This window comes from Melospiza georgiana, chromosome 9 (assembly GCF_028018845.1).
Source record: "Melospiza georgiana isolate bMelGeo1 chromosome 9, bMelGeo1.pri, whole genome shotgun sequence".
NCBI classification, from domain to species: domain Eukaryota; kingdom Metazoa; phylum Chordata; class Aves; order Passeriformes; family Passerellidae; genus Melospiza; species Melospiza georgiana.
The window spans coordinates 21,435,860-21,462,409 of NC_080438.1; the positions used below are offsets into that span (position 1 = coordinate 21,435,860).

Genomic DNA, 26,550 nt, shown 5'->3' on the forward strand with positions numbered 1-26,550 from the left:
ATTCTATCAGGTTCCAAGTGGAGCATGGGTGGTTCTCCTTTAAACTGCTAGGAAATTAGTAATGCTGCTTTTTTTTTTTTTTAGCACTGCTGCTATAATCTCTGTTTAAATGTGCCTTATCTGAACAATGGAAAGACTTTTATTATTTTTCATTATGATTCATTTTAATATTATTTTCTATATATTTGAGTCCAGAGCTTTTGTGTTTGGGTCAGATACTTCATTAGAGGCAAAGGCCTGAGTTAATGCAGTGTGATGAGTGCAAATTGAATTACAGTGGAAAAAATGTGTTAATTTTGATTGAATTTTCTAATTTTGCCTTTTTATTTAACAGTTCTTCAAATATAATTTTTAATATTTCTGAACTTTTGAAAGATAGGTTTATGCATTGATTTCAGGCAGGTATGAGGAAGAAATTCTTCACTGTGAGACTGGTGAGACACTGGAATGTTGCCTGGAGAAGTTGTGGATCCCCCATCCCTGGAAGTGTTTAAGGCCAGGCTGGACGGGGCATTGACCTACCTGGTCTATTGGAAGGTGTCCCCTGCCCACAGTGGAGGAATTGGAACTAGATGATCTGTGCTCTTATTTTTTTTTCCAATTAAATACTTCAGTCTTTGTAAAGATTAAATAACATGACAGAGTAAGTAATGTGAAACAGGATTTCTGTACTGGAAAGTTTCTGCAGAGCTCCTGTCTAAGCAGTTTCTGCTCCTCTGGCTTGCGCTCAGATATCTAAAAAACTTGTTTGTGTAGTGAATTAGTCCAGGGAACTGATATCGTGTGAAAATACAGGGACCTTCTCTTCCTTCCCCCCTCCAGCTCTTTAGGAAATGTTATTTTAAATCTGTCCTGGTCAGACCGGCATTCTTAACTCAGGATTTTTACGGAAACATCGGGATGTTTGCAGAAACATCAGGATTTTTGCAGAAACATCAGGACTTTTACAGAACCATGAGGATTTTTACGGAAACACCAGGATTTTTACGGAAATATGAGGATTTTCGGGGAGCTCCGCGGAGCCCCGCAGGTGAGGAAGGATGGGCGGCCGGGCCTGCAGTAGCGCCCGGGCACCGCGCGGGGGCAGCAGAGGCCCGGCGCGCCCGCCACGTCACGGCCGCGGCAAAAATGTTGGGTTAAAAAACCACGAAAAACTCCAAAACCAAAAACCCAGAGCATTCTTATTTTCATCGCAATTACAGAATGGCCATCCCCTGGGTGAAAATTAAGAAAACTTCCTTGGAGTCATTTGGTTTTACAGTACCTTAATTTGGAGAAACCTTGCTATTTATATCCACTTATATTTAACAATCCATTACTGTTGCCTATAGCTCTTTTCATAATCTGATGATTCAGATCACGTCCTGTGATAAATGTATGGCTTTATTTCCTGGCACTGGTGTTCAGAAGGTCTTTCCTAGTGGATTTTTTTGTCTTTTGCATTCAATTGAAATTCTATATTTGTCCAAAGAATCTGGAGAGATCACACAGGAATATAAAGTTTTGAGTACCATTATTGCAGGGAGGAAAAAATGTAGACAAATCTAAAATTTTTAGGAAGTCAGACTCTGTTACTTCATTTATTTAAAAAACAGCTCATTCTATTTGAAGGACTTCTGCCAGCTGAGGAGAGAGAAGAAAAGTGCTTACTATTTAATCTTATCTCATGGGTTGCTGCTGTGGAGAAAATCTGGGTGCTTTTAATCTTGAATAATTGAAAGGTCTAGAAAACCTGCAGATCCTTCTGTAGAGGTCGAAGCAGGAGGAGAATAAAGACACATTTGATAATTTGAATTGCTTTCCATAAGGTAGAACTGATACAGGAACTGAAAGTGAAAATATGCTGCAGTCCTCTGACAAGTGCTGATGGCGTGTTTATAATTAGTGAAACAACTGCTGCTCTTAGTTTCATGTACTTTAAAGAAAGAAGTAAAATGAAAGCTTTGGGAGACAAGTTTGTGTTAAGAAGTGCATCTGTTGTAAATGTCTCTCATGGCAGAATCTGTGCAGGTGAGTTCTGCCCCTCTGGCACTGGTACCAGTCTCCTGTAAGGACAGATGGGCCTGCTCAGGCCAGAGGCACAGGCAGCAGACAGTGGGGTTAGCAGGTACTGTTGTTTCTCCCATCCTACACTCCTCTCTTCCTGCAGTGTGTGACCACTGGTTTCCTGAGATAGATATGTTATCTTTTTATATAATAGTGCCTGTTAAGATTTTCAGACATAAACTTGTCTGACTGCTTTGCAAACCTAATGAGAGCTTCTGTTACCGTCTTCACATGGTATTGAGCTTCCCAGACTAATGGTGTTGTCTGAAAAAGCACCCCTAACACCTAGTTAAAACATAAATGAGTTAAGAAGATGGGGAGATAATTAATGTTTCTAGAAATGCTTGATAAAATTGCCCTAAATGAATGGCAAAGTATTCTCTTTGTTTATGTTTTGTCAAAATGTGTTTAAGAAGACAGGGTAGCGAGTGTTTAACTCTGTGTAGAAATTACAATGAGACTCTTAAGAATTTACCTGGGTTCCAAAAATAATTTAGTATCTACATAGAGATTGGAAAGGCTAAGAATGTGTGACTAACCAAGATTGTAGAAAGCCAGTTTAGGAAGGAGAATGAATGAATAGTATTTCAAGATATTAAGCTTCTTTATGTGAATTTACTTGGAAAAAAATATATTGTAATTGAAGCAGTACTTTTCCAAATGTTTCCTATACTGAAAGATTAAATGCACATACTACATTATTTCTTTGAAAGCAACTAATCTTTGTACTACTTAAGTTTGCACATTGTAACTGTTGACATGAGATCAGCTTGAAGATGAAAGTAGATTTATTCTAGCAAAGCAGTGTGAGATTGTGAATTAGTCTTGGGATATATGAGAATTAGCCATATTGATAAATAGAAATATTAGATATGTTCAGAATTTCCATCTCTGTTCTCTTGTTTAAAGCAGAATGTTTTTGCATCTTTCACCTGAGCTATTTGTATATTTCTCTCCGATTCTGTTTAGCCATTATTGTTGCAGGCTTAGTAGTAAAAAGAGCTCTTTTACTAAAGGTAACTGTAGTACACTCTTACATTTGTGTACCTACATCTGCAATGTGTAAATAGTGGGAAAAATAATCCTTTCCATCTTATGTGTCCAGATATGTTAAGCTAGAGGAAAAGAAATCTACATGGATTAGTTTTAATGTTTGATTTGTTCAAGTTTAAAATACTTTTAAAAAAAATCTTAAGTGTTTATAAGAATAGAGCAAGACTTTGCAAAATTAGAGGATAATAATAGTTGGAATGAATGCAACTAAATTTCTAGTCTTACCTCCTGGTCAAAGCAGCATCAATTATTGGCTGAGACCAAGTCTTTTTCCAGTCAGGTTTTGAAAACTTCCAAGAATGGAGACTGCCCAACCTTTCTGTACAGTCTTTTCCAATATATCACTGTCTTCATGGTGAACAGATTTCTCTTTACATCCAACAGTCCCAACCTCTCATTTCAGCTTGTGGCCACTGCCCCTCATCCTCCCACCGTGTGGCACTTTGGGAACCAGGCTCCATTTCCTGGGGAGCCTCCTGCAGGTGCTGCAGGGCTGCCCTTGGGCCTCCCCCGGGTGCAGGCTAAACCAGCTCATTGCCTCAGTCTCTCCTCACAGGCCTTGTGTCAGTGCCCTGGTGTTTGATCATCTGCACAATCCCTGCACAATCCCTTGTTTGTCTGTAGCCCTCCCTAGGGACCAGGCATGATGTAGGAGAACAGAGGGTTCATTGTCATCTGGAGTGGTTTTTTATATTTGTGTATTCCTGTACCCCTTTCCCAAGATGTTTTTGCTGTTTTCTGTCAGTTAAATAGTTCTATATACTTTTTGGTACGTCACCTTATGTTTCACACACCTCTTTGTCATGCCTTTGTTGCACTGGAGGTGCTCATATTGGAGTTGGTTGAGAAAATGTCAGGTGAATGATGGAACACTTAACATGGAATGTACAATATTGAATGTATTGAATATACAATAACAATGTAGGTATTGATGTTGCTGCCACAAAGGCTTTAAGCTTCTCAAGGGGATCAGTCCAAAAGCAGTTACTTTTAAGGGAGTATAAAACAGAGTGATGAGTAGAAAAAGAGACTTCAGGTACCAGGCACCCTCTGTGGGCAGCCTGTTCCATTGTGCTGTGGTAGAGACATTTTTCCTAATGTCCAGTCAGAACATCCTAATCTGTAACTTGTGGCCATTGTCACTTCCTTCCCCTGAAGGACTTGCAGGATCGAGTGAGAATTGAATATGTGTTCCATATGCTACACTGTTTTTTTTTTGGTTTATAATTGTGTGTATAAAGTGAAGACCAGAAGACAGTGTGAGAAGTAATTACCAGAGTAATCAGGGCTGTCTCTCGAAATTTCAGAACTCAACAGATGAGAAGGTCAGTGAGGAAAGGCAGTGGCTGTTTGTGCAATACTTCTCATTTAGGCTCTGAGTGCTTGACACACAGCTGTTTAGTAAGCTCAGAATAACAAAGAACTGTTTGAAGGGGAGTGGCTGTTACTGACTGCTGTGAAATCAGAAGCTGAGGACTCCTGAGAAGATGATGGTTGCAAGGGGGACCATACATGTTGTAACTGGCTCCCTCTGGAGAAGGCAGAGCTGCTGAAGATGGCTTGGGTGTGAACACTGATGTGTTTTAACAACTTCTGCTGCTGCCAGCTATTAATGATAGGCATGTCTGGATTGTGACTAAAAATGTGGAGATATCTGGAGTGTTGAACGTAGGTTTGTTCAATATTGAAGTGACTAAATGTGGGGTTGCAACCTGTTTCAGAGGCAGTTGGGGACTGCAACGTGTTGCATCCAAAAGGAGTGGTGCCCTTAAAGTCTCACTTTTGTACTTATGTTTGGTTTTTCTAATCCTTTTGAGCATTTGTATTGCTTATTTGATCATGCTTCAACTTTCTGCATATCTTTCTTCAAATTTCTTCAAGTTGTGGTTCCTGGTGTAACACAGATGTTGTTTTCCAAACTATTTTTGAGGTAGTTTATTTTTTCAGTCAGGTATCCACACTAAGCTCTTTAAATCTCTCCCATGAATTGCTTCATTGATTCAAAACTCTCTGGTATAGGAACACTGGAGGTATTTCATGAATTGTGCAATAAGATATATATGCTGGTGGCAACCATAGTGTTGTATGTTGCGAATTCATTTCCCTTTTGAGTCCTTTTAGCCATTGCACACGATTGTCTGTCTTTCTGCCTGCAGTGACTGCACCAACAGTAGTGGTTGTCTCTTCCTCATAGCACCTCCACTTACTGTCCTTGAAAGGTGAGATTTCCAAAGCTATTAATCCATAACAAATACCATAATTTCTTTTCTTTTAGTAGGAGTTGAGAAGTAAGTATACTCCTTTTCTAAGACATTTTATCTTATTATATTTTTTACCACTTCCCTCTAGTGTGTGCCTGTGTACACTTTGTAACACATTTTAATTAAAAAGCATTATTTGTGGTATTTCCTTTGTCCGTGTCCAGTGGGATGAATGTTTCCAGAAGGCTTCATCTTGCATGGATTGCTGGGTGGTTCCCTTCCTGCATCCTGTGCAGTGTGAAGCCTCATCTCTGGAATGTCTGTCTGGTCCAATAAAGTGTTTGGGGAATGCAGTTACTTGGAATCACGTGGGGTATAAATCCCCTGCTATTGCATATTGAATGCTGGGCTCTGTCAGGATTACAGACATGTGGAGGTGCTTGCATATTGCAAGTTACATCTTGAAGATAGAAGCAAATTTGTATTTATGATTTTTAATTCTTTTTTCTTCCATGTTGTTTCTCCATCAAGGCAAATGTTTTTGGCTTCTTTAAAGAACAGGCTTGAACCAGTCTCAAATTTCTACAGGGATGTTGGTCAATTGTATGGAGGAAGAAGTTACATTGTTGTGATTGTAACCTTCTTAGGACTTGGGTAGTATTGAAGTATTATGTTTCTTTGGCCATAAAGTAGAAGCCTCCTTCCTTATTGCTGTCCTAATGCGAAAGTTGGTTGCAAATTAATTTTATTCTTTTTTTTTTTTTAAAGCACTGACAGCAGCAAGATAATATCAGCAAGTGAGAATAACAGTCCTGAACAGTCAGTCTGTAGGTAAGAAAGGGATAGTGTTAAGAGGGATAGTGTTAAGCTCCAAAATAATTATTTAAGTTTTGAAAAGATAATTAATATTTATTTTTAACTTATTTTCATATTTATGTTATGTACCTCAGTGCCGTTATCTTGCATTTTTGTACTCCTGGCACTGTGGCATTTAGTCCAGCTACCTCACTGGCATTAAGAAACAACAGGGAGTGAGCTGGGTGTACAAGGCAGTTTCCTTTCCTTCTGTATAAAATTTAGGTACTTTCTAAGATACTTTAGTAAATATTTAATTTGAAAAATAATTGTCCTGTGCTTTTTTAAAGTGTAGATTAATAGGCTTGATTTCTAGTAGTGTGTTTTCTTGATTATCTGACCTTAAATGTTACTACTTATTTTAGAGGTTGTATATTTTAATAATAGCCATTCAAAATATTTTCCTTCATAGGAAATTGTAGCAGATAGCACTGGAAAGAACTACCCCAGGTCTTTCTCTGGACTTTTAGAAACAATATTTTTAACATCTTTTTATTCCAACATATGTCATAAGTACTCTATAAAATCTAATTAGGGGAACTGGTACAATCTGTCCCAGTGCTTAATTGTTCTTCCCTCTAGACAGATTTTTCCTGATGTCTGCTCTAAGTCCATTTGACCATAATGAAGTCAATTGCAAGCTTTTCTGACTTTCACCCTCTCTTGTTTAATTTTTTTTCTCCCCTGAACATGTGTTTGTGAGTTTTAGATTAGTTGATTAGCTTCTTGCAGTCTTACTTTCTTCAGATTTGGGCTTTATAATCTTTCTAGTGGAGAAATTTTTAAAAAAATATTAAACATTGCTACTTCTAAATACTCTCTAACTTGTGTGTATGTTTCTTGGCGTGTGGTGCTCCAGCATGGATTTCTTTGGAATGAGTGGAATAGAAAAATGTGGTTTGCAGTTGTGCTCTAGCTATGCTTTTCAGTGCAAAGACATGAGGGTATCAGTGTTGTGGTGCCAATTCAGATCAGCTTGCTGTTCACTGTAACTCATTACAACACCACTGAGTCCCCTTGGAAGTACTTTGTTCCGTTGCCAAGATCAAATATTTGTATACTTGCCATACACTTGGAAGTCGTGTTGCTGTTAAATGTATGAAAATTTGATTCTAAGTCTGCTTGTGATGGAAGGACATGAAACCAGCCTTGAAGCTTCAAAGCTGTGTCCTTTGCTCAGAGGCAGCTGAGCTGTCTCCCATCGCTTCAGAAGAAGACCCTGAACTGGGTGGAACTGTTCTGTTGCCAGTGTAGTTAAGGACAACATGTTTTGTTCAATTTCTTTTGCTTTTAAGCTCTGTAGACATCTTCTGTCATGTGTCACCGTGCCCTGAAAAGCTTTTGAGATCAGGCAGTAGAGGTTTCTTTTCCATTGCAAGTTGTACAAATTTGTTTCTTCTCTATACTGAAAGAGTTCTATTTTCTGGTTTGTTTGTTTTGAGTTTTTTTCTGTAGTTCTGGATTATACTTCAGTGTATTCATTCACATTTCAATTTTGGCACGGTCATCTTAACTATGTAATCTAGTTAGAGCATTCCTTGTTCTTGTATGTCTTTTCCTCCTTGTGCTTGTTCATACAGGCTGCCTGTGGTGAGATGCCTGTGCCTCAAATCCCACTTGGGGGCATTTTTTCCCCTGTAGTGCTCATACAATTTTTGCCTATCCTCCCTGACATTGCCTTCCACGTGAGGGGATAAGAACAGTCGTACACTCCATTTCTGAATTTCTCTGCTGCTGGTGATCATCAGCTGGACACTCTGAGGGTGGTGTCTCCTCAGGTTCAGGGCTTTTCCTGAAGCTTCATGGTGACCCTGCGTGGGTGGGTCTGGAATTTTCATCACAGGGGAATTCCCTGCCTCGCCTCCCTGTTTCTGCTCTTGCTGTGCTGCATCTGCAGTGTGATGGTCCTTCTTCCAGCATGGGCATGCTGGGTTATCAGAGGATATCAGAAGTACAGGAGTCTTCCTGTGTTGTTTCCCCTAGGGCCATTTGCCAGATGGGATGTAGCCTTCAAGATGCGTTTTGAAAAACCTTGTGGTAGAATATCTGATGTGTGGCTGTTGAGCAATACACTGATTTTAAAATCTAAAACCCCCTTTGGCTTTACAGAAATGTTCCAGAAAATATTATTGTGGTGTTGACTGGGTCTTGTCTTCCTTAGAGGATAGCCTTCCATTTATTTTGTTTTTGTTCATTTTAAAATATTAATTTAAAAATTATTTCTAAGGCTAAAACTGTGTTTTTCTAAACACAGAAGAAGGTTTTGGGACAATAAGTATATTAATATTATAACCAACCCAAAACCTGTCTCATTAGTAGGAAGTAACCAATAGATCTGGAACATCTTTACAGGAAGTGGGATAATTAATGAATAAAGCTAGGTGGATGCTTTTGATGGATGGATATTCTGATGGTCAGGGCTGGACGTCACCTTATGCAGTGCAGCTTTGGAACAGCAGAGGGTACTGTTGGTGCAAGATAAAAAATGAGGTTTTTCACACCGAGTTTGGAATTTTTTTCTTGTTCCTAATATGTTACTCATTAGAACTGTTGACATGTTACTGGTCTTTGTTGGATCACTGCCCTGTCCTCATAGCATGCATTTATGGATTTACTAAGTAGTTTTGTGGAGAATCACCCAATTAAGTACAAATGTTTTCTCATTAGTTCTGATGTCACAAAAAGTGCTTCAACGATGTGGATTCTGATACAGTTGTTTGTCCTTCAGTGTTGTGGAAGGACTGTTCCTTCCTTGTTCTAGATTGAGGAGTTGATTATGCTGGAACTTTCCAGAGACTTTTCTTCTGGAGATAAACTATAAAAGAACCAGTAAAGGTTTGAGGACAAAGTTGCAATTATTCCATCTCTTGTTGGACAGCCCTGCTCTCTCCTCCTGTGTTTTATTTACCATATTCTTGCACAGTCTCTGGCTGCTGTTCACCAGAGTTGTGTTTTATTTGAATGTCAACAGGTGGGCTGTTATTTAAGACCTGCTTTTAAGGAATGTTACCATTTTGCCAGGGATCATTTCAGTTCTGTGGAAAGGACCTGAGCTTTCCAAATCTAAGTTTCTGAGAGTACAGTTACATAGTGTGTTGATTTTGGTGATAAATCTGCTCTAAGTGACTGCTTAATAGTAACATTTTTAAAGGACTATTTTTGGTGATTTTTGTCCCATACTTTTTCAGTGATCCAATTTGCCAACTCCCCTCTCCCTGTGAGCAGTTGTCATGGCACAGCTGTGCTGGGGGCAGTTGCAGTGATATGTTGGGCCACACAGGATGTGAAAATCTCCTAAATTTTGCTTTGCTGCCAAAGTGTCCTGTCTGGCCTTGAGGCTGGTATTAATTTGGGGTTGGAATTGGTAATCCTGATGGAAGTGAGACACCTTCAGTTTGGTCACTGCTGTGTTCTGACTCCACTGTAATGTACCTGTGCTTACAGAAATGGTTTCAAACTGAAAGTGCAGGTTTAGACTGAATATTAGGAAGACATTATTTACTGTGAGGCTGGTGAGGCACTAGAAGAGGGTTCCCAGAGAAGTTGTGGCTGCCTCATTCCTGGAAGTTTTGAAGGCCAGGTTGGGGTTTGAGCAACCTGATCTAGTGGAAGTTGTTTCTGCCCATGGCAGGGGTTTGGAACTATGGTGGTTTTTAAGATCTAGATGGTTTTTAAAACTAGATGGTTTTTTCGTTCAGAAGATCCCTTCCGAACCAAAACATTCTGTGATTCCATGGAATTCTGGTACAGGTTTATTTGATATGAAGTTGGCAAAAAGAACTGCTCTGTGAGTGAGGTTTTCTGCTTTGCAGAGTGATCTAAGCCATGGTGTCAGAAGACACCTCTTGTAGGTACAAGATGTAGTAGATATAGTAGCAAACTCACTGAAGCACTTTGTGCTGAGTCTACCTCTCATCGTGGTTTGTCCTCATGGATAATTTTACAGGTACTAACTACAGTATGATTTCATTGAGAGAAGGCCTTATGTAGACATGCTTGAAAAATAAAAAAATATTCAAAGGCCACAATAACTCTTTTCCCAATCTGTCTTCATTCTTCTGCATGTTTCTGGGACGGTAGGTGGCTTTCAGTGATGGAATCTGTTGGGAGCAGAAGACAAGATGCCTGGTAGGAGTAGAGCCACAGTGAAGGAGGAGTGGATAGAAAGGTATTAATGTGCCTTTGGCTGCAGGAAACACTGCTAGCACTGGCTATAACTGTGTTTTGGAACATCACTCACATTCTTTGTGCTTCAACCCTGGCCCTTATTTCTACAGCTTACCTTGAGCCAGCTGTTTCTGTTTGACTGATGGCATGGCAAACAATGCCAGCCTACTGCAAAACAGCAGAAAACCAACATGGAAAGTCTGACCTTTCAGCCATGGGAGTCCTTGTGATGGCTCAAAGGAGGGGGCCTAGGGGAATGGGCTGTCTGGGGCTGTGGTGGGAAGCTATGCCTTCTTGGCCATCACTATGTAAATTTTCACTAGCAGAATGCAGGGCATTAATAACCCACTGGCTTGAAATCTTCTGAAGGGTGAAATTTGGTGGGGGAATTTGTCAGTGTGGGACACTTCAGTCATGTTGAATATGTTGAACAACTCTAGAGAAACTGCCCAGATCCTTCTAGCTCAGTTCCTGGCCAAAACACTCCAGTGTGCACATGTGTTTAACTGGCTGCTCCTCTTGTGAAAGCCAGTAGTAAAACCCAGTTCATTATGGGTAATAATCATGACCTCAGCAGGATCATTGGATTTTCACTCCTGGACTCAAATAGTAGCCATTAACAATATATTTCATTATACTGGGAAGGAAATTCTTTGTAAATGAACCCTAACTTTGTAGTTATTAGATTTACCCTGTGCTCCATTTGGGATAAATTGAGTTCTCACTTTTTAAAGGCATTTGTTCAGAATTTTTGCCTGGCGTCATCTTACCAGCAGACTGGAAGGTTTGTCTTTTTTTGCAGTTGATTCCTCTGCATTTAATTTGTTCTGAAGCAATCTCAATTGAGGGGCAGTACTTGCACTAAAATCCTAAGAGCAATACTTATTTAGAACACAAGGGTGTTTCACAGAGTCACAAAATAGTGTAACTCAGTGGCACCCCCATAGTACAGATGTGTTTTTTTTTATAAGGTTTAAACAGAATTTGCTGCTTCTCACTTTGTTCCCATTGCCTATTGTCCCTTCACTGGTCACCTCACCTCTGAGCCCATCTCTGCCTTCAATCCTTGCCATCAGGTTAACTTACTAAGATCCCTCTGAGCCTTCCCTGTTCAAGGCTGAGCAATCCCAGCTCTCTCAGCCTCCCCTCGTGGCAGATGCTCCAATCCTTTAATCATCTTAGCCTGCTGGACTTGTTCCAGTGTGTGTCTCTGCAGAGGGGAGCCCAGCAGTGCCCCAGCCCTGCAGCAGAGCCCCCCCAGTGCTGAGCAGGGGAAGGGTCCCCACGCTGGGGGCTGCTGGCTGCCTTTGTCACCAGGACATGCTGCTGGCTAGGGTCAGCTGCTCCACCCGGATTCCCAGGTTCTTCTCTGCAAAGCTGTTTTCCAGCAGGTTGGCACCCAGCCTGAAGGGCATAGTTATTCCTCTCCAGGAGCAGGACTTTGCATTTTTCTTTCTGAACTTCATGAGATCTGCCTGCCCGTTTCTCCAGGCCTTTTCCATATTTTTTTCTCGGCAGCAGGCCCGCATTTTCTCTAACCTTCTTTTTACTGCTCTATTGCTTGTAGAAGCACTTCTTGTCCCTGGCTGTTTTCAGCTCCAGGCAGGATTTGACCTTCCCAAGTCTGTCTTTGCACACTAGGGCAGTGTCTCTACATTTGTCCCTGCACACCTGGCCCTGCTCCCACCACTTGTGTGCATTCTTTTTATATTTGAGTACTGTCAAAATCTCTTGTTGATCCATGTGGGTCTCCTGGTACCATATCTTGATTTTCTGCACATCGGCTCTATGATTCTTGAGCATGGTGGAGGTCATTCTTCAAAATGAGCAAACTCTCCTGCACCAGTCTTCTCCCAAGGCCCAAATCCCTTGGGCTTTTCTGAAGCTGGTCCCTGAATTCTGCTCTTGCGAAGCTCATACCTTGAGTGAACCAGACAGACCGGGTGTGGGTACATGCTAAGTGTTCCTGCAGAGGGCTGATTTTTTTTTTTTTCTCCATGTTCTTGACTTATTTTTACTGATCCTTCTGTTCCTTATGTGTGTTGGTGTCACATACCAGTGCTGGTACTGATACCATTAGTGTCTCCCACTCCAATTGCCGGTCACAAATTCACCTTAGAAAAAAATTTCCATGTAGTTAGATGCCATTAAAATTACTGCTTTTCTAGATCCTTTCTCATTCCCCTAATGGGGCTTACATTTGCACAGTCTGGATTGTTCTGACATCCTGGTATAACCCAAAGCATTTCTTCGTGCTAAACCTGCCCTATCCTGCATGTATCCATACAAGAAAAACTACACAACTAGCCTGGAACTTATATAGGCCATTCTGTTTGTTGCAGCTCCAAAATCTCCTCAATATCCATGTGATCATTTACAGGTTTCATGTACCATGGGCATGGCCAAGGCTTTACAGGATTCTGGCAAATGATCTACCTGCTTTTTCAGGAGTGGTTTTCTCAGTGGAATTTATCCAATGCTTCTCAGTGGAATTTATCCAATGCCTTTCCTCACGTTCTGCATCTTCTCCCCACACTCTATTATCTGTAAACAGTGGCTCCAGTTACCTGTAAGCAGTGGCTGTACCAGATGATTTTAAAGGAGAGTGGATCCACAGCTCTAAAATTCTGTCCCTCAGACAGATCCTAGTTAGTATCAAGTATCCTGGTTATCACAGATGGTGAAATGCTGGCAAAAATGCTTGCAAAGTGATTTGGGAGGGCTCTGCTTGCGGTCAGTCATTACTGCCAAATTAGCTTAATTAAAACCAGCTGTGGGAAAGTTCTCTGCTGCAACTGATAACTTTGTTTCCTTCTCTGAAGTCTTGTGGCCCGGGGCTGGTGATAACGAGTTGCTCAGATTCAGTGAGGATCTTGAAGTGGTTGCAGTTCTCTGACATATATAGAGTTTTGAGGTTGGACCTAAATCCTGCTTTTGGCTTGTGTTTCTCCATTGGAGTCCTTGGCCTTGAGATGCTGAGGTTTGTGTATTGCCTTGAATAGCACCTACTGTGGTTAGTGTTGATCCGATTTGGGAGAGCTGGTGGCCATGTTTGCTTTAGTATGGTTTAAAAGGAATGTCAAGGTTATCCAGCCTGAGAAAGACACTCTTTTATTACAGTTTGAAAACATTATAAAACCCAATAACCTCTTCCTCTACAGCCAGTCCTTGACTTTATAACCCAACAGCTTGAGCCTTTTCTGAGTGACCAGCAGCCCTTTGTGTTATGTGAACTGCTGTCTCAGGCTTCTGCAATATTCTTCATTTGTAGAATGCCCTACTCATTGCTATCTCCCTTTCCTTAATCCTCTCCTCTCTTTCCCTATCATCTGCTCAGTTGTGCAGGCAATTTCATAGTCAAATTCAGGGCCAAAAAGTTGCCAAAATTGATGACTTGTCACAAATCAAGAAAAGGCCTTTTTCCATTTCTGAGTTGATCCCAGACCTGCCAACATCAAGCTGTTGGGGTTTTTTGCCAGTCAAAAGAAGTTGTGTTGGATGAAGCAGCTGTTTTAGAATAAGGTTAATAAAATGACTGTTGCCTTTTATAAGGAGTTCTGCTAGTGGAGTAATCCAGAACTGGTGAAACTCTAAAATTTGTGAATCCCAGTGAGCCTGTGAAATCCTGGCTGGAAGCACACATTGGCAGGTGGCTGGAAATGCTAATAAGGACTGGAGTCTGTTGTGGAGTGTTGTGGAAGTTTTGTCTGAGATTACAGTAGATTTTCTTTGTGGAAATTGACTTAGAAAGGGAGTTGTTCTTGGCATCTCTCAATTTCTGAAGTTTCAACTTTTAGTGAAGTAGAGTTGGCAGTTTCACAGGATCTTCAATAACAACAAAAAATTGATGCTTCAGTGATGCTGCTGCACTGCATGCTGGTTTACTGTTCTTAAGCAAGCTTATCCCTCGTCTCCATATTTTCCTTAAAGTAGTCCATTGATGTAGATTGGGGTTTTGGCTTTTCTTCTTCTGTATTTGGGGTGTGTTTTCTTGTTTAGCTTTTTTTTCCAGAAGAATTTTGATTGCTTGTTGCAAAGATGCAAGAGACTTTGTAGCTTTCCTGGGTTCTCTGGTATTTTACTGCCTATTCCACTTTTGCATACAAGTTTTGTGTCACTGTAACCTTCAGTCTGGCTGACAAGGATCTTTTTGATAGAATTTATCCATGGACAGGGTAAGTTCTTATAGCTGGAGGTGACATTGGCATTTTTTAATGTCCTTTTCCCACTTAGAAGAGTGGCTGCTGATTTTTAGTCACTGCTGACTTGGAAACTACCCTATGAGTTTTGTTTTTTTTTTAAGGCTGAAACACTTCAGGGAGGTGCTCAACAGTTTAATTCCATTGATCCCAGACTGCAACCGATGTTTCTTCTTATTTAACCTTCTGGGTGCCTTGGAATTATTTTAATGCTTTATTTGGTTGGTTGCTTTTTTTTTCCTCCCCTCGGTGGCTTGTTTCTCTGCCAAGTGCTAATTTAAAGGGATTCATTGTATTTTTCTATGTGGTGTGATAGAAGGAACACTTTTCCTTAGATTGTCTCCAGCTGTATTTGTCCAGGGGTTGAGTGGTGTGTGTGGTGATCAACTTCCACTCCTGCAGCTGCTATTTCAATAAGTTTTTCATTGTCCTGCGATTTCTGCACATGGAAATGAGGCACTACTGACAGTATTTAGTGCATCCCTGAGGTTTTTTTCTTATGTTTTGATGAACTCTTTTATTAAAAATTAAAATCAAACACTTCTTTAAAAGAAAATAATAGGAAATGAGAATATAGGCACTGTTCAGTAACTGTGGTTCTTGTTTTGGAGCTTTATATGGTTTTTTTTTTTCCTCTGAGTATGGGCGCTTTCATAGTCCAGTAGATACTCTGGGAACATATTTATTTCAGATTTGCTTGTGTCAGTGTTTGGTTTAGGATGTGAAGGCTTTTGTGTAGACATAATGCCCTTTGTAGGCCAGTTAGTGTGTCAGTAAGGTCAAGACAAATTGCTTCCCAAGCCATCAGCTTGGGAAGAACTTATGCTCCATATCTCTGAGTCTGTCTGCTACCTATAAAATCACATATTGTGTAGGATCTCTCAAATAAAAATTTTCTTTTGGAAGTCTCAGCGTGTTTTGGAAACTTACTAAGTTTTAGGATTTGATGAGCCAGAAATCCCTTCAAATTTTGGAATCAGTTGTGGCGATGCTGTTAAAAGTTAAATGGATTCCCACAAACTTCCCCCTGGCCCCAAAGTGCAGAATACATGAGTGAAAAATGGATCCAGCAGACTTTCTGTTCAACATCACCTTTCATGTTAATAAATGATCTGGATCCTTGCTATGCAAAAGAAATTCAAGTGTGGTCATTTTCTGGACAAGATGCCTCTGAAACACTTGTACTCAGGAGATGTTTTAGGTTCTTGCCTCATACCTTAGTCCTTCCTGTAATTTGTTTGTGCTCCAGGCAGAGTCAGGAGAAATGACAAATCTTACTGTAAAAACTCTACATAGGAGCTTGTTGGCAGTTATTGTGGCAGTTGGGCCAGATATTGCATGCTTTAAGGTTTTGGGAAGCTTTTGATCACTGGCTAAATATCTTAAGTTGTAGATCATTTTCAAAGAAACTCAAGAATGTGAATTTCCTGATGGAAGTATTTGTACTTCTGCTTTTGAGAAAGGAGGGGTTCCTGAGAGTTAGCTTGGAAAAGGAAAAGGTTTTTGCATGTCAGGGAAAGGGAGAAAAAAATAGTTGAGTGGCTCAATAGGCATAAAACCAAGACCAGTCTATAAAATTGTTGTTGTCCTAATTGTCATTAATTGTGTGTAGATATCTTCATTTATGTAAACCAGAAAATAGTGTGCATCAGCCTTCCAGAATTCTCTGACAGCTGTGTGAGTATATGTAAGTTTGAGACACAAACTGTGTTTTATTAAGGTGAAAGCCCATGTCCATATTTAGGAAAAATGCTACAAGACTGAAGCAATTTATTTCAAATTATAAATGCTTTGTGTTTTATAGTATCTAAGCTAGCAATATATGCTTTTTTTGCAATATGAAAATACAGAATTAATTTTCTCTGTGCTGTGTAATTCCCCAACTGCCAGTATCTATTTTCTGTCTTGCCACATAGATTGTTATCTTCAAAGAGAGAAATTATACTGCTTTGTAATTTATTGCATGTTCTTCTATGGAATTTGGGAGTATGACTGACCTTTTGCTACAGTAATAATTGAAACCAAAATATGAGGTTTGTCTTAGGAGATAATGAGCTCCTTAAAATACTGAAAATCTGTTTGGGATTAGCTATAAAGAATTTCTCATTGTCAAGAAAAGAACTTCTTGGACACCAGCTTTATTGGCAGAGTTTGGCCTGGGTGTTTTTGTGACTTTTTGATAGTTCTGTACCTTCTCTGGAGTTGTGTTCCTCAAAGCCAAGTGTATCTTCATTAATGCCTGCAGCACCTTGATCTCACCTTGTCCTTTGTCTCTGGGAACTGTCCACCTCCCTTCTGCAAAGTGCAAGGTGAGAGGCAGGAGCTGTTGGCCTTCCCCTGGATCAGCAGCTGTGGTGGGCACGGAGGAGCTGCCTGTCCCTGGTGCTCAGCAAGCACCATGCTCATCATGGCTCTGAGAAGTTATGTAGTAGATTCAAATAAATACTGATCTTATGAGCAAAACATACCAGCCCTTCCTGCCACCAAACAGTTATTTGGGCACTGCTGAAGACAATAGCAATGTAATATCCTTCTGAAGCGTTTGCCAGCTGGCGCAGGACGCCACATCTTTTCATTCCATTCATTCATTGCAGAATAAAGAAAGTTGGCATGCTCAAACCATTTTAAAAATACATCTGTTCAGAACATGAGTGTTGTTCAGTTCATTTACCACTTCATAACAAACGTCCTGATGAAAGAGGAGTAATGCACAAAACAGCAAGTGTAAAAAGGTTGGTTAGGTTCCATGAAATTCATAAAAATTGCCTAAAGGAATATTACTACATCTCTCAAGTTCAGTATCACTAAGACAACAGTATTTTCAATTAAATGACAGGAAATTGAGAGGTGATAGAGAATGACTTTTCTGTTTACAGTGTAACCAGTAGACCTTGATGCCACATTAAATTCTCCAGACAAGTGATAATACTTTGCTATATCCATTCTTAACTTTCAAGCCTTTTATCCAAGGGTCTTTGGAAAAAATCAGATTGTTTATTTTTGTGGATGAGAAACAATTTAATCAAAGGACTTGTTCAGGGCTGAATGAGTTATAGCAGAATTACCCCTGTTGGCTACGGCTTAGTTTGCAGAGACTCACTCAGAGCCCGCTGTGCCTGCCCTCCCCAGCAGAGCTTGTGCTGAGCCTCAGTGCTCCGTGGCAAGTTTCCCGGTGTGGAAGCTGGCTGGCTCCAGGCTGAAGCACAAAAGGGACCTCATGTCTGCACAGAGAGGATGGCCAAGGAATCTGGGTTCAGATCTAAGCTTGGCTGTGAAGTCAGCTGTCAATAAAATGGGTGTTTTGGGTGAGCCACAAAAATGGAGAGAGAACCTATGGGTCTTCAGTACTGTGTGCTTTGTAAATGGGAATGGTATTTCAAGAGATAGTGGCTAGAGCAACATGCAGAAACTTGTGTTTGTACAGTGCATGAGTGAATTACTCTTAAGAATGAGATATTTGTATTATTATTATGATATCTCTCAATGATGTGTGTTCTCAAATGAGGATGAATCTTCCCTCACAGGTACGTTATTTGAAACAAGCATTGTCCTATTCCCACATCTCCATACCAAAATAAGTATAGCTAGGTGGCACACAGGACAGGCATTCAAATTTAGTGTAGCCTTGTTTTAAGACAATTTATTAAACCCAGAGTTTATTGGAAATGTTCTTTACAATCGGATGTTTCCTGTTGTTGAGTGACTTTTCTCTTCCCATAAAGGGACTAAGTTTTGAACTTTGAACCTGGATCTCCTATCAGCTGCAGACAGCACTGGACTGAAACTCTGCATGTGTTTTGCTTGCCAAAACTTGCAGTTCCTTTATTGGCTGCTATTTGCTCTCCCATCTGTGATTAGGAAGTGTGCCTGTGCTCTGTGTGTGTCATCTTTATATGTAATTTGTCATCTTAGATATTGAAAATGTTAGAATTATGCTGCTCAAACAATACACTTGAGATCATAACTCCTTGTGGCGTCTAAACACAGGAGCAGTACTGATTATTTTTGACAAAGTACGTGTGTAGGAGCTGAGATTATCAGTAAGAGTGGTATGATATGTGTTTCCTTTGACCTTCACTGATGCTGTGTGAAGTGGAGCTTAGGTGGTGTGTTACAATTAGTGCCTTGAGTTTTAAATGATGAGTATGAGTCACTTGGAACATCCTTGAACTGTGTTACAGAAGATGTTATTGTAGTGACCAGTGCCCTTAACACAGAGCCGTCTCACTGTGTTCAGAAAAGGAGGTGTCAGGTAGGAAAATCCTTGGCACTATAGAAGAAAGAGCTTAGCAAAGCAAAACAGACCAAGCTGGGGGAATGGGGAGCCCAACATTAATGCAAAAGTAGGATACTTACTAAGTTAGTCAGATGGCATTTGTCATTAAACTCAGTAAATTACTTAGCCCTTTCCTGAATCCATCTTCAGCATGCAAAACAATGTGTTAGGAAGTGAAGGTTGCCTTGTCAAGGAATTTTTAAGTGCAGGCAGTTATGTTTTACTGAATCTGAGGAAGGATATTCATACTTTAGATATCTAAGTGAGATCTCTAAGACAGAAATGAAATTATTCAGTTTCCTTCAGTTCTTTGGATATAAGAATTATTCAGTATGATGCATAGTCATCATAAGATAGTGTCTTATTCAAAATATTTTTTCTTTGGGGCAGGAGATGTTCTAAGATCTTCTTGCCAAATGAATCCCAACAGTAGAATGTGTTTGAGAGTGCTTTTGTATGCTTCATTTCCTGACTAGGTGAAACATAATAATAGTTTCTGTTGTTATTGATCTCTTTGTCAGCAAGTTATGAAGAGTTTCAGGCATTAAATATTCCTTCTCTGGTATGTCACATCCCAGAATATTGATCTCAAATAGAAAATAAATTTTGATGGCCCTTGGGAATTTTGATCCTATACTTTTCAGTACTCAACAGAAAAAGGGAGACAGATGAATGACAGACCCTTAAGAATGTTCTTCTAATTCCTTGATTAAAATGAAGCCCCTCTTTTTTTTCTTTTCATTCTGACTCTGAATCAAAATTTTGTTGGGCAATATTACTGCAGTTGCCATCCCCAGGCCAGCTGATGGAGCTCTGCAGGATATCTGATCTCTGATCAAGCTCTGGAGGTATAAATTACATTAGATGTTATTAAATACAGGTTGTAGTTCTGTAGGAATCCATCAGAGTATCTGGAGAACAGAGGTATATGGAATGAGAGACATTGATAATGCATGTAAGAAAGCAAAGCAGACCTCAGAGCTTGAACATCTGAAGAAGGATGTGCCAAATCACAGCCTTATGTTGTGATGTGTTCTTGTATTCCCTGTTTGGCTTGGCCTGTGGTGTGTATTGCTGTAATGGTATGTGGTACTGAGGCTGTGTTAAGCCTTTATTATTAAACTCTTATAACTCCAGTGGGACTGACAGTTTGTGGTTTCTCAGGACCATTTCCAAAGCAGCACGCAATCATGTTGGTTTTTTTGGGGAAGTTACTTTATTGCTGAAGTCTGGTTTTGCATTTCATTTTTTTTTTTTTAAACCCCTAAACAATCCTCCCCTAAAAAAAGAAAAAAGGAGAGAGAAGTTATTGGTTCAGCTTCTTTGGTTTCCAATAGGTTGAGACAAATATCTACAAATCCTTGCAGGGAGAATCTGTAAAAAGCAATAAAAACTTAGTGACTTCTCAGAGGGACTTACTATAAAAATCTTAACTGAAATTCTGAAACAGCACTTAGGTAAATGTACAGTTTATGTACAGTTCTTGTTTGAATGTGGATTATATTTGCAGTTCTCATTATGTGTTGTCACTGCTTATGTTTTGGTTTATATATTGTATCTTCTTCAATTATGAAATCAAAGTAAGAATAGTATTTGCGTTGGAAATTAATCCATGTATTTGCTCCTGCATGATTTTAAGAACTTGACACAACTGGGCTTTTAAGAGCTGTTTCCATACATCTCTTCTGTGCAGTACCCATGGTAAATGTTTATCTAGGGATGTGCATGGAATATGAAACTTCAGGTGCTTTTCAGCATGGCTTTGTCTCCTACAAATCTGCAGTTGGTGTGGGTCATCAGTCATTTGTGAAGACCCAAATCTGCATTTATTTTTCTGTTCAGAAACCAGAGTACTGGAAAAGATACAGCAATGTGTTACAAGTAGCAGTTTAATACTAGTCTGGTGTCCAGAAATGCCCTGAGCTAAGGTGCACAATATATGCAGCAAGATGGATGATTTAATTTGTCTGTCTTGGGGACAGGGGAATGTGGTGCAGTTATCCAGGCCCTGAGAAGGTAAGGGGTTAGCAACACTTGAAGTGCATCCCTTGCCTTGAAATACAATCAGTCCACATACCTGGATGTCTTATCTGGAGTGTGGTATAAGTGCAGCAATAAATTTAGTCATCACAGATTTGCTTGAAGGTGCATTTTTTTTGAGGTTTGGGTTTTGTTTTTGTTTTTTCTTTTACTACAGAACAGGTCTGTTGAAGTCCTGTTGTGTTGCTTTGAAGGTGCATTCAGCTCTGGGTCCTGTATGGACCATTATTGGAAATGTTTTAAATTTGTTCCCAGAGCAGCATTGAGGGTCTTTGCAGAGTCTGTCTTTGAGCTCCTTTTTCCTGAATGAAATGGGACCCTTGTGTTGGTTTCACAGCAGTGGAGCAGGGTCTCATGAACCGCTCCACTGTCCAAAGGGGCTGTGGTGAGTGCCTTCAGGTAACCCTGTACAGCACTGTTTTGTGGGGCATGATGGAGCACATTTGTATATTGGTCCAATTTGTGATGCTCTAACTGGATGGTGGGAGTGAGGGAAAGTGACCCAGAGCATAGGTCCCAATGCAATTTTGGGTTTAAGTTGACACAAAGTGACCCAAAGCAACTTTGCAATCTGGCTGGTGAGGTCTCAGCCATCATTATTCCTGGCACCGAGTGCCTTCTAAATTGAGTGAGTGCTTGTGCTGTCTTTGCTTCTTCTGATGGATTGGATAAGATCCAGAATTACATTTGGATTTTGCTATATCGTGTTGTTTTGGTTTTTTTTTCCTTTTCTTTTTTAAGCTGCTAGAGTCACTGAAAAAAAAGATTGTAGTTAACATGAAAACAGATGTAAAAGACTGGCACTGTGGCATGTGCAGCCTTAAGCTGTACATATTGGCAAGTTACTGTGTGTCAGATTTCATGATTTAGGCATAAAGGCTGCCCTTCAGTTAAGGCAGGAGGACAAAAATTTAAGCTTATTTATGGAAATAGGTATCTGAAAGGTTGGGGATTGCTCCTTCAGGCACGAACACTTCCTGGCGCCTAAAGCAAGGGTGCGTGTAAGTGGGTATGTTTTACATTGTATCTTAATGAGTTTTGAAAGATAGAGCCTTTGAAGATTGCCTTTGAAAGGTAGAGCCCACTCTGGGGCTTGGGGAAAGGCACTGGGCACAGACAGAGCTGCCACTTTGTCTCAGCAAAAAAGACCCCCTAGAAAGTCAGGGGGATTTGGAACTGAGTGATGACTGGAAGAGATTTGAAAATAGAAGCAAAGAAACTTTTCTTTTTGAGTTCTGTGAAGCAGAACTCAGTGTATTTGCAAGTAAATCTGGCTTGCTTCAAAGAAATGTTTATCTCCATCAAATTCTGACAGAAATAACCTGTAGCTCTGAGTTTGGATGTGAGTAGGCTTTGGGGGTAGAAGAAAGGCGACATATTATTATCTTCTCAGCCTTTTCCAGGTTTATAGTTTCTTCACTTTTGGAGTGTTAATACCAGAAATAAACACAGTGTTTTAATAAAGATCCATTTTTAGTGAAATTACTTCTGGAAGTCTAGGGGGAGTTGACTATAATTCAGGTTATTCATAGTGAATTTGATTAGTTGAAACTAATAGTAGCATGAAGAAGTGGATCGGAAAAGGGAGCTCCTAATCTGCTTGTAAATTGTTTTTTTTTAATATGAGGAAGATAATGTTCTCAGTTAAGGGAATGAAACATTATGCTATTTTGTGGGTTGCAATAATGTTATTAATTTGGTGCTTGCAGTGCTTTTCAGCCATTCTCAGATAAATCCTAATATTTCATGTGCAGTGTTTGAATGCAAAATATATTTTAGGAAAATTAACAGCTTTTAAATTTGACATTAACTACAAAGCAGTACTTTATGTTGATAAAAATCTCAACAGTTTTTTAAAAGTAGAACCCCACACAGATACTTTAAAATTGATGACAAATGAAGTTAATGCAGTTAAAATGAATTAAACTCCTTGCTATTTAGAATAATATAATGATGTCTGAATTTTATTCCCAAAAGAGGAAATACAGTTGTTAAGTCCAGATGGATTTTTATTTTTGTTGGAGTAAGTTTTGAGACTAGCAATATCTTCTTTTTAATTTTTTTAACGTTACTACCATAGTGCTGGATCCATGACAGCACAGACCTCCTTTTTCTAAATTCTTTTGAACCCAGTCAAATTAACAGTTCTTTATTAAAACATCAGTGTTTATTTTGAAAATTAGCAGTTTCTTATTGCATTTTTAAGAGTTGGAACATAAGCACCAGGATAATGTAAAATATAGAGAAGCCAAGGGCTCAGTCCTGTCAAGTTATTTTCAGCTCTAATATGGTAACTGCCTGTGATTGTAGCCTGCCTAAATTTCAAGTGGTGCAGCAGGAGGCTAAGCTCTTCAGCAGGCTAAGTCTTCTTGTGCTTGAGCTTTTTGCCTTGCACTGAGGGCTTGCACCTTGGCAGCCTTTGTGGTGCTGCAAAGGATGTGTGGTGAGTTGATCACACATCTGAAACATGAGTGACAAAGATAAAGGATTTAGACCATTTGTTTAGATGAAGATGAAAGGCAGTTCAGCTATTGCTGTGTCAGTTTAAAGCTTCTCAGGCCATAAAATTATTAATCCTATTGTGCTGGTTTGTTCTTTTCTGTGTTTTGCCTGTTGGCAAATTTTTTCTAAGTTCTGGGCCCTATTTTGCTCCATTGTTAGGGAAATAGGATTTGGTCATCTTTCTCCTTCATTATAGGACTTCCATGAAAATAGATGGGAAACCAGGAGGCTTACTGCCAAAGTCAATCCTGGTTTGTCTCAAATAAGCATAAAGCTGGGGGAAAGTCCCATTATTGAGCATAACATAATGCAACTCCACTTGGAACAGATTATCAAATCATTACTGATAATTTTGCAAACAAATTCTAGGTTGGAAGGGTCCTATGTGAGGAAAATGAATGACTTATAGAGGGGTCTGGATCATGGGGTAAGCTGAGTGCAAGCAGGCACTAAGGGTTTCTATGGCCAAATGTCAAGTTGCATATAGAAAAACTCTAGTCTTTAAACCAGAGTTGAAGCAAAGGGTGCCCCATCATATGAAACAGTGACTAAGTGTCAGGCATTAACTGGTGAGCAAGAATTGCCACTGCAGTCATGGATAAAAGCTTTGTTGTGATTCCCAGATAGAAAAATAGAAGGGTATCAAGTACAGAGGTTATATTTTCTTGATGCTTGACACATGTGTTGCATATAGTACAAAGGTGAAAAATATTGATAAATTGAAATGCATTGAGTTGGAAGCCACTACTGTGAGTAAAGATGTGGGAAACATGGTGAGCATGGAGTGCAAGGAGCACAAAAGTTCTTGGCTTAGCAAACCGTGTCAGGGAAGAACTGATCATAACAGGTGAGTCCTCTAAGTGAGGACAAAATATTGGGAATACATTTGATAAGAAAAAACTCTCTGGGCCAGCAGTCAAAGCATGTTATGATTCAGTTGACCAAGCTTATTAGACATAAAATTAATTTATTTTCAATGAATAGTGGCTACTTCATTGGTTAACAGCACTGTGATTTACTGCATACTGCGTTGTTCTGCCTTTGCTAGGTGCCTGTTTTCTTTCTGGTTGGTGAAGAAGTTGTTCTGCTTCCTGGCAGAAGGGAGCACAAGGAATTCTTAAGCAAAAGAACAAAAAAAATGTTACAGCAAGAAATGCTGCTGAAAAAAACGGGAAAATGAACTTGTACTCTTGTGTTACAGATTCAGTGGTTCTTTCCTTTGACTCCGTTGGACATACAATAGGCTCAGGTACAACATTGCCTTCTTCTCTATCTCCCACCTCATGACAAGGCTTCTACTTAACTGGACATGGTAGCCATGTTGGGAGGCAGGACACTGAGTCAGGCTTCTGTGGGAATCAACCATCTAGCCAAAGGGTAAATAGATCCTTTCCCAAGTGCAGTGGGAGTTTTTAGAGCCTTAGTAGGACACAAGGATTAACCTGCGGGACTCTTCCCTTACCCAGCGAGGAAACGACCTGGACATGTGTTGATGATGCAGTTTGTGCTCCTCTTCTCATGTGAAAGGCATTAAGATGATGTCACCTACCAGCTGAAGAAAAACTGTTTCATGCTACTAGGATAGTTTCCCAGCTAAACAAACAGTTGAGTTATTTGGGGAAAGACATGAGGAATGCTTCCAGGAAGGAGAAGACGAAGGAGTCGTAACTAAACCAATAGGGCTGGAAACTTTTTTTTTGGGTGGAGATTGACCAGCATTATTGAACCCCAGGGCAAATCCTTCCCAATCTCATTTTGTTTGGAACCTAAGCATGACCTACAATGAAACTGAACCAGAAATTAAAAATTCTTTTGTACTGGGAGCACTTTACTAGATCAGTAACTCTCCATTTGGCTGTGTATAATGTGCAAGCTGCAGCCAAGACACGCCACAGTGAGCATGATACTTGATGAAATTCAGTTTAAAGTGTGTATATAAGGATATATGAAGTACAAGGGAAAGACTAAGAATTGCTCCTATAACTTTAAACCCCTTAACACTTAAAAGATGGGGATATTTATTGTCTTCCACAAAAGACAAAACCTTTGCTTGGATTTTTTTAATCTTGCTTGCCAGCCTTTCCTCTTAGGTTGATAGGGGGAACATGCTGCCTTCCAACATAGCACCTGTCTTCTGCCTGCACACTTTGAAAGAGAGCCTGCTGCCTGACACTAACATTGAAGCTTGAACACACATCTGATTTACTAACCCCTCAACTAGTGGTAGTAACTTACTTTGTTTAGAACACCTCAAACTTTTTCTGCTCTCCCTATATCTCCTCTAAAACTTGTATCTGGAAATAGATCTAATCTTAGTGCATGATCTGGTGTGGGAGTATCTCTAGAGTGCCAAATGGATATGTTGTTGTGTATATGGGGGGAAGAAATCCTCTATTAATTCTCTCTTACTAATTAATGTGTCATAACTGAAGTGTGTTGTTGCCTGTCTCCTGTATTGGGTAGTGGTCTCTTCAGCCTGCAGAAGTAGAGAGGAAGTTGCATAGGTTTGAGATATCCTTCCTTGAATTTTAACCACAGATTTTGTATCTGTGGAGTTAACCATAAATATTTTCACCAATAGGAAAGTAAACTTAGTGATTAAAAACAGTTCAACTGCTCTGTGTCTTTTGGAGTTCTGTTAATATGGAGGGTGGGAGACAGGCTCATGCAAGCCATTGGACTGCCTGGGTCTGATTTAAAAGCACTGATCTTTGTTCTGCTTGCATTTTACAACTCAAGCTTGGTTTAGTTAGGAATTGAGACAGTAAGATTTGACCTTTTGTAAACCCTTTCACTGCAGCAAGACTGACTTCCTTCATTGAAGAAATGTGAAGAAAACTCATATATTTGAGAAAGGAGGCTCAGAAATGCCCGAGAAAGCTGTATGTTTATTGCTCTTGTGTTTAGTACTTTGCACTTACTGTGCTGCAAGGTTCACCTTGCTCTGAACTGGTATGTTTAATAAGATGTCAAGATGTGTGATATCTGTCCAACTGAGGGATAGCTTTCCTTGTTGAACAGGAAGGAGAGAGAGAAAAACTGTGGCTATTGTGCTTCCGCTGTCCATCCCATCTCACCTTGCTGCAGACCCAGGAAAAGACAGAGCCCAGAAAGAACCCACAGAAACCATGGCAGCTCCAGGCCCAGCCATTCCCAGTAGGTGATGTTTCAGCTAAAGTTATATGCTTTGAAACATAAAATTACATATACC

At 39.9% G+C, this 26,550-nt stretch overlaps 1 protein-coding gene across 5 annotated transcripts in view; it reads left to right on the plus strand.

Moving 5' to 3' along the window:
* The window catches only part of ST3GAL3 (ST3 beta-galactoside alpha-2,3-sialyltransferase 3), a 169,386-nt gene that overhangs the window by 15,098 nt on the left and 127,738 nt on the right, over nt 1-26,550 (plus strand). For 2 of the 5 annotated variants that reach the window (XM_058030422.1, XM_058030421.1), the window contains exons 3-4: nt 24,541-24,588; nt 26,361-26,495. The exons of 1 other annotated variant lie outside the window; for it this stretch is intronic. In XM_058030422.1, coding sequence (XP_057886405.1) covers nt 24,541-24,588; nt 26,361-26,495 — 183 coding nt within the window. The remainder of the gene's footprint in view (nt 1-24,540; nt 24,589-26,360; nt 26,496-26,550) is intronic. 2 more of the 5 variants (XM_058030424.1, XM_058030423.1) reach the window with 2 other exon arrangements.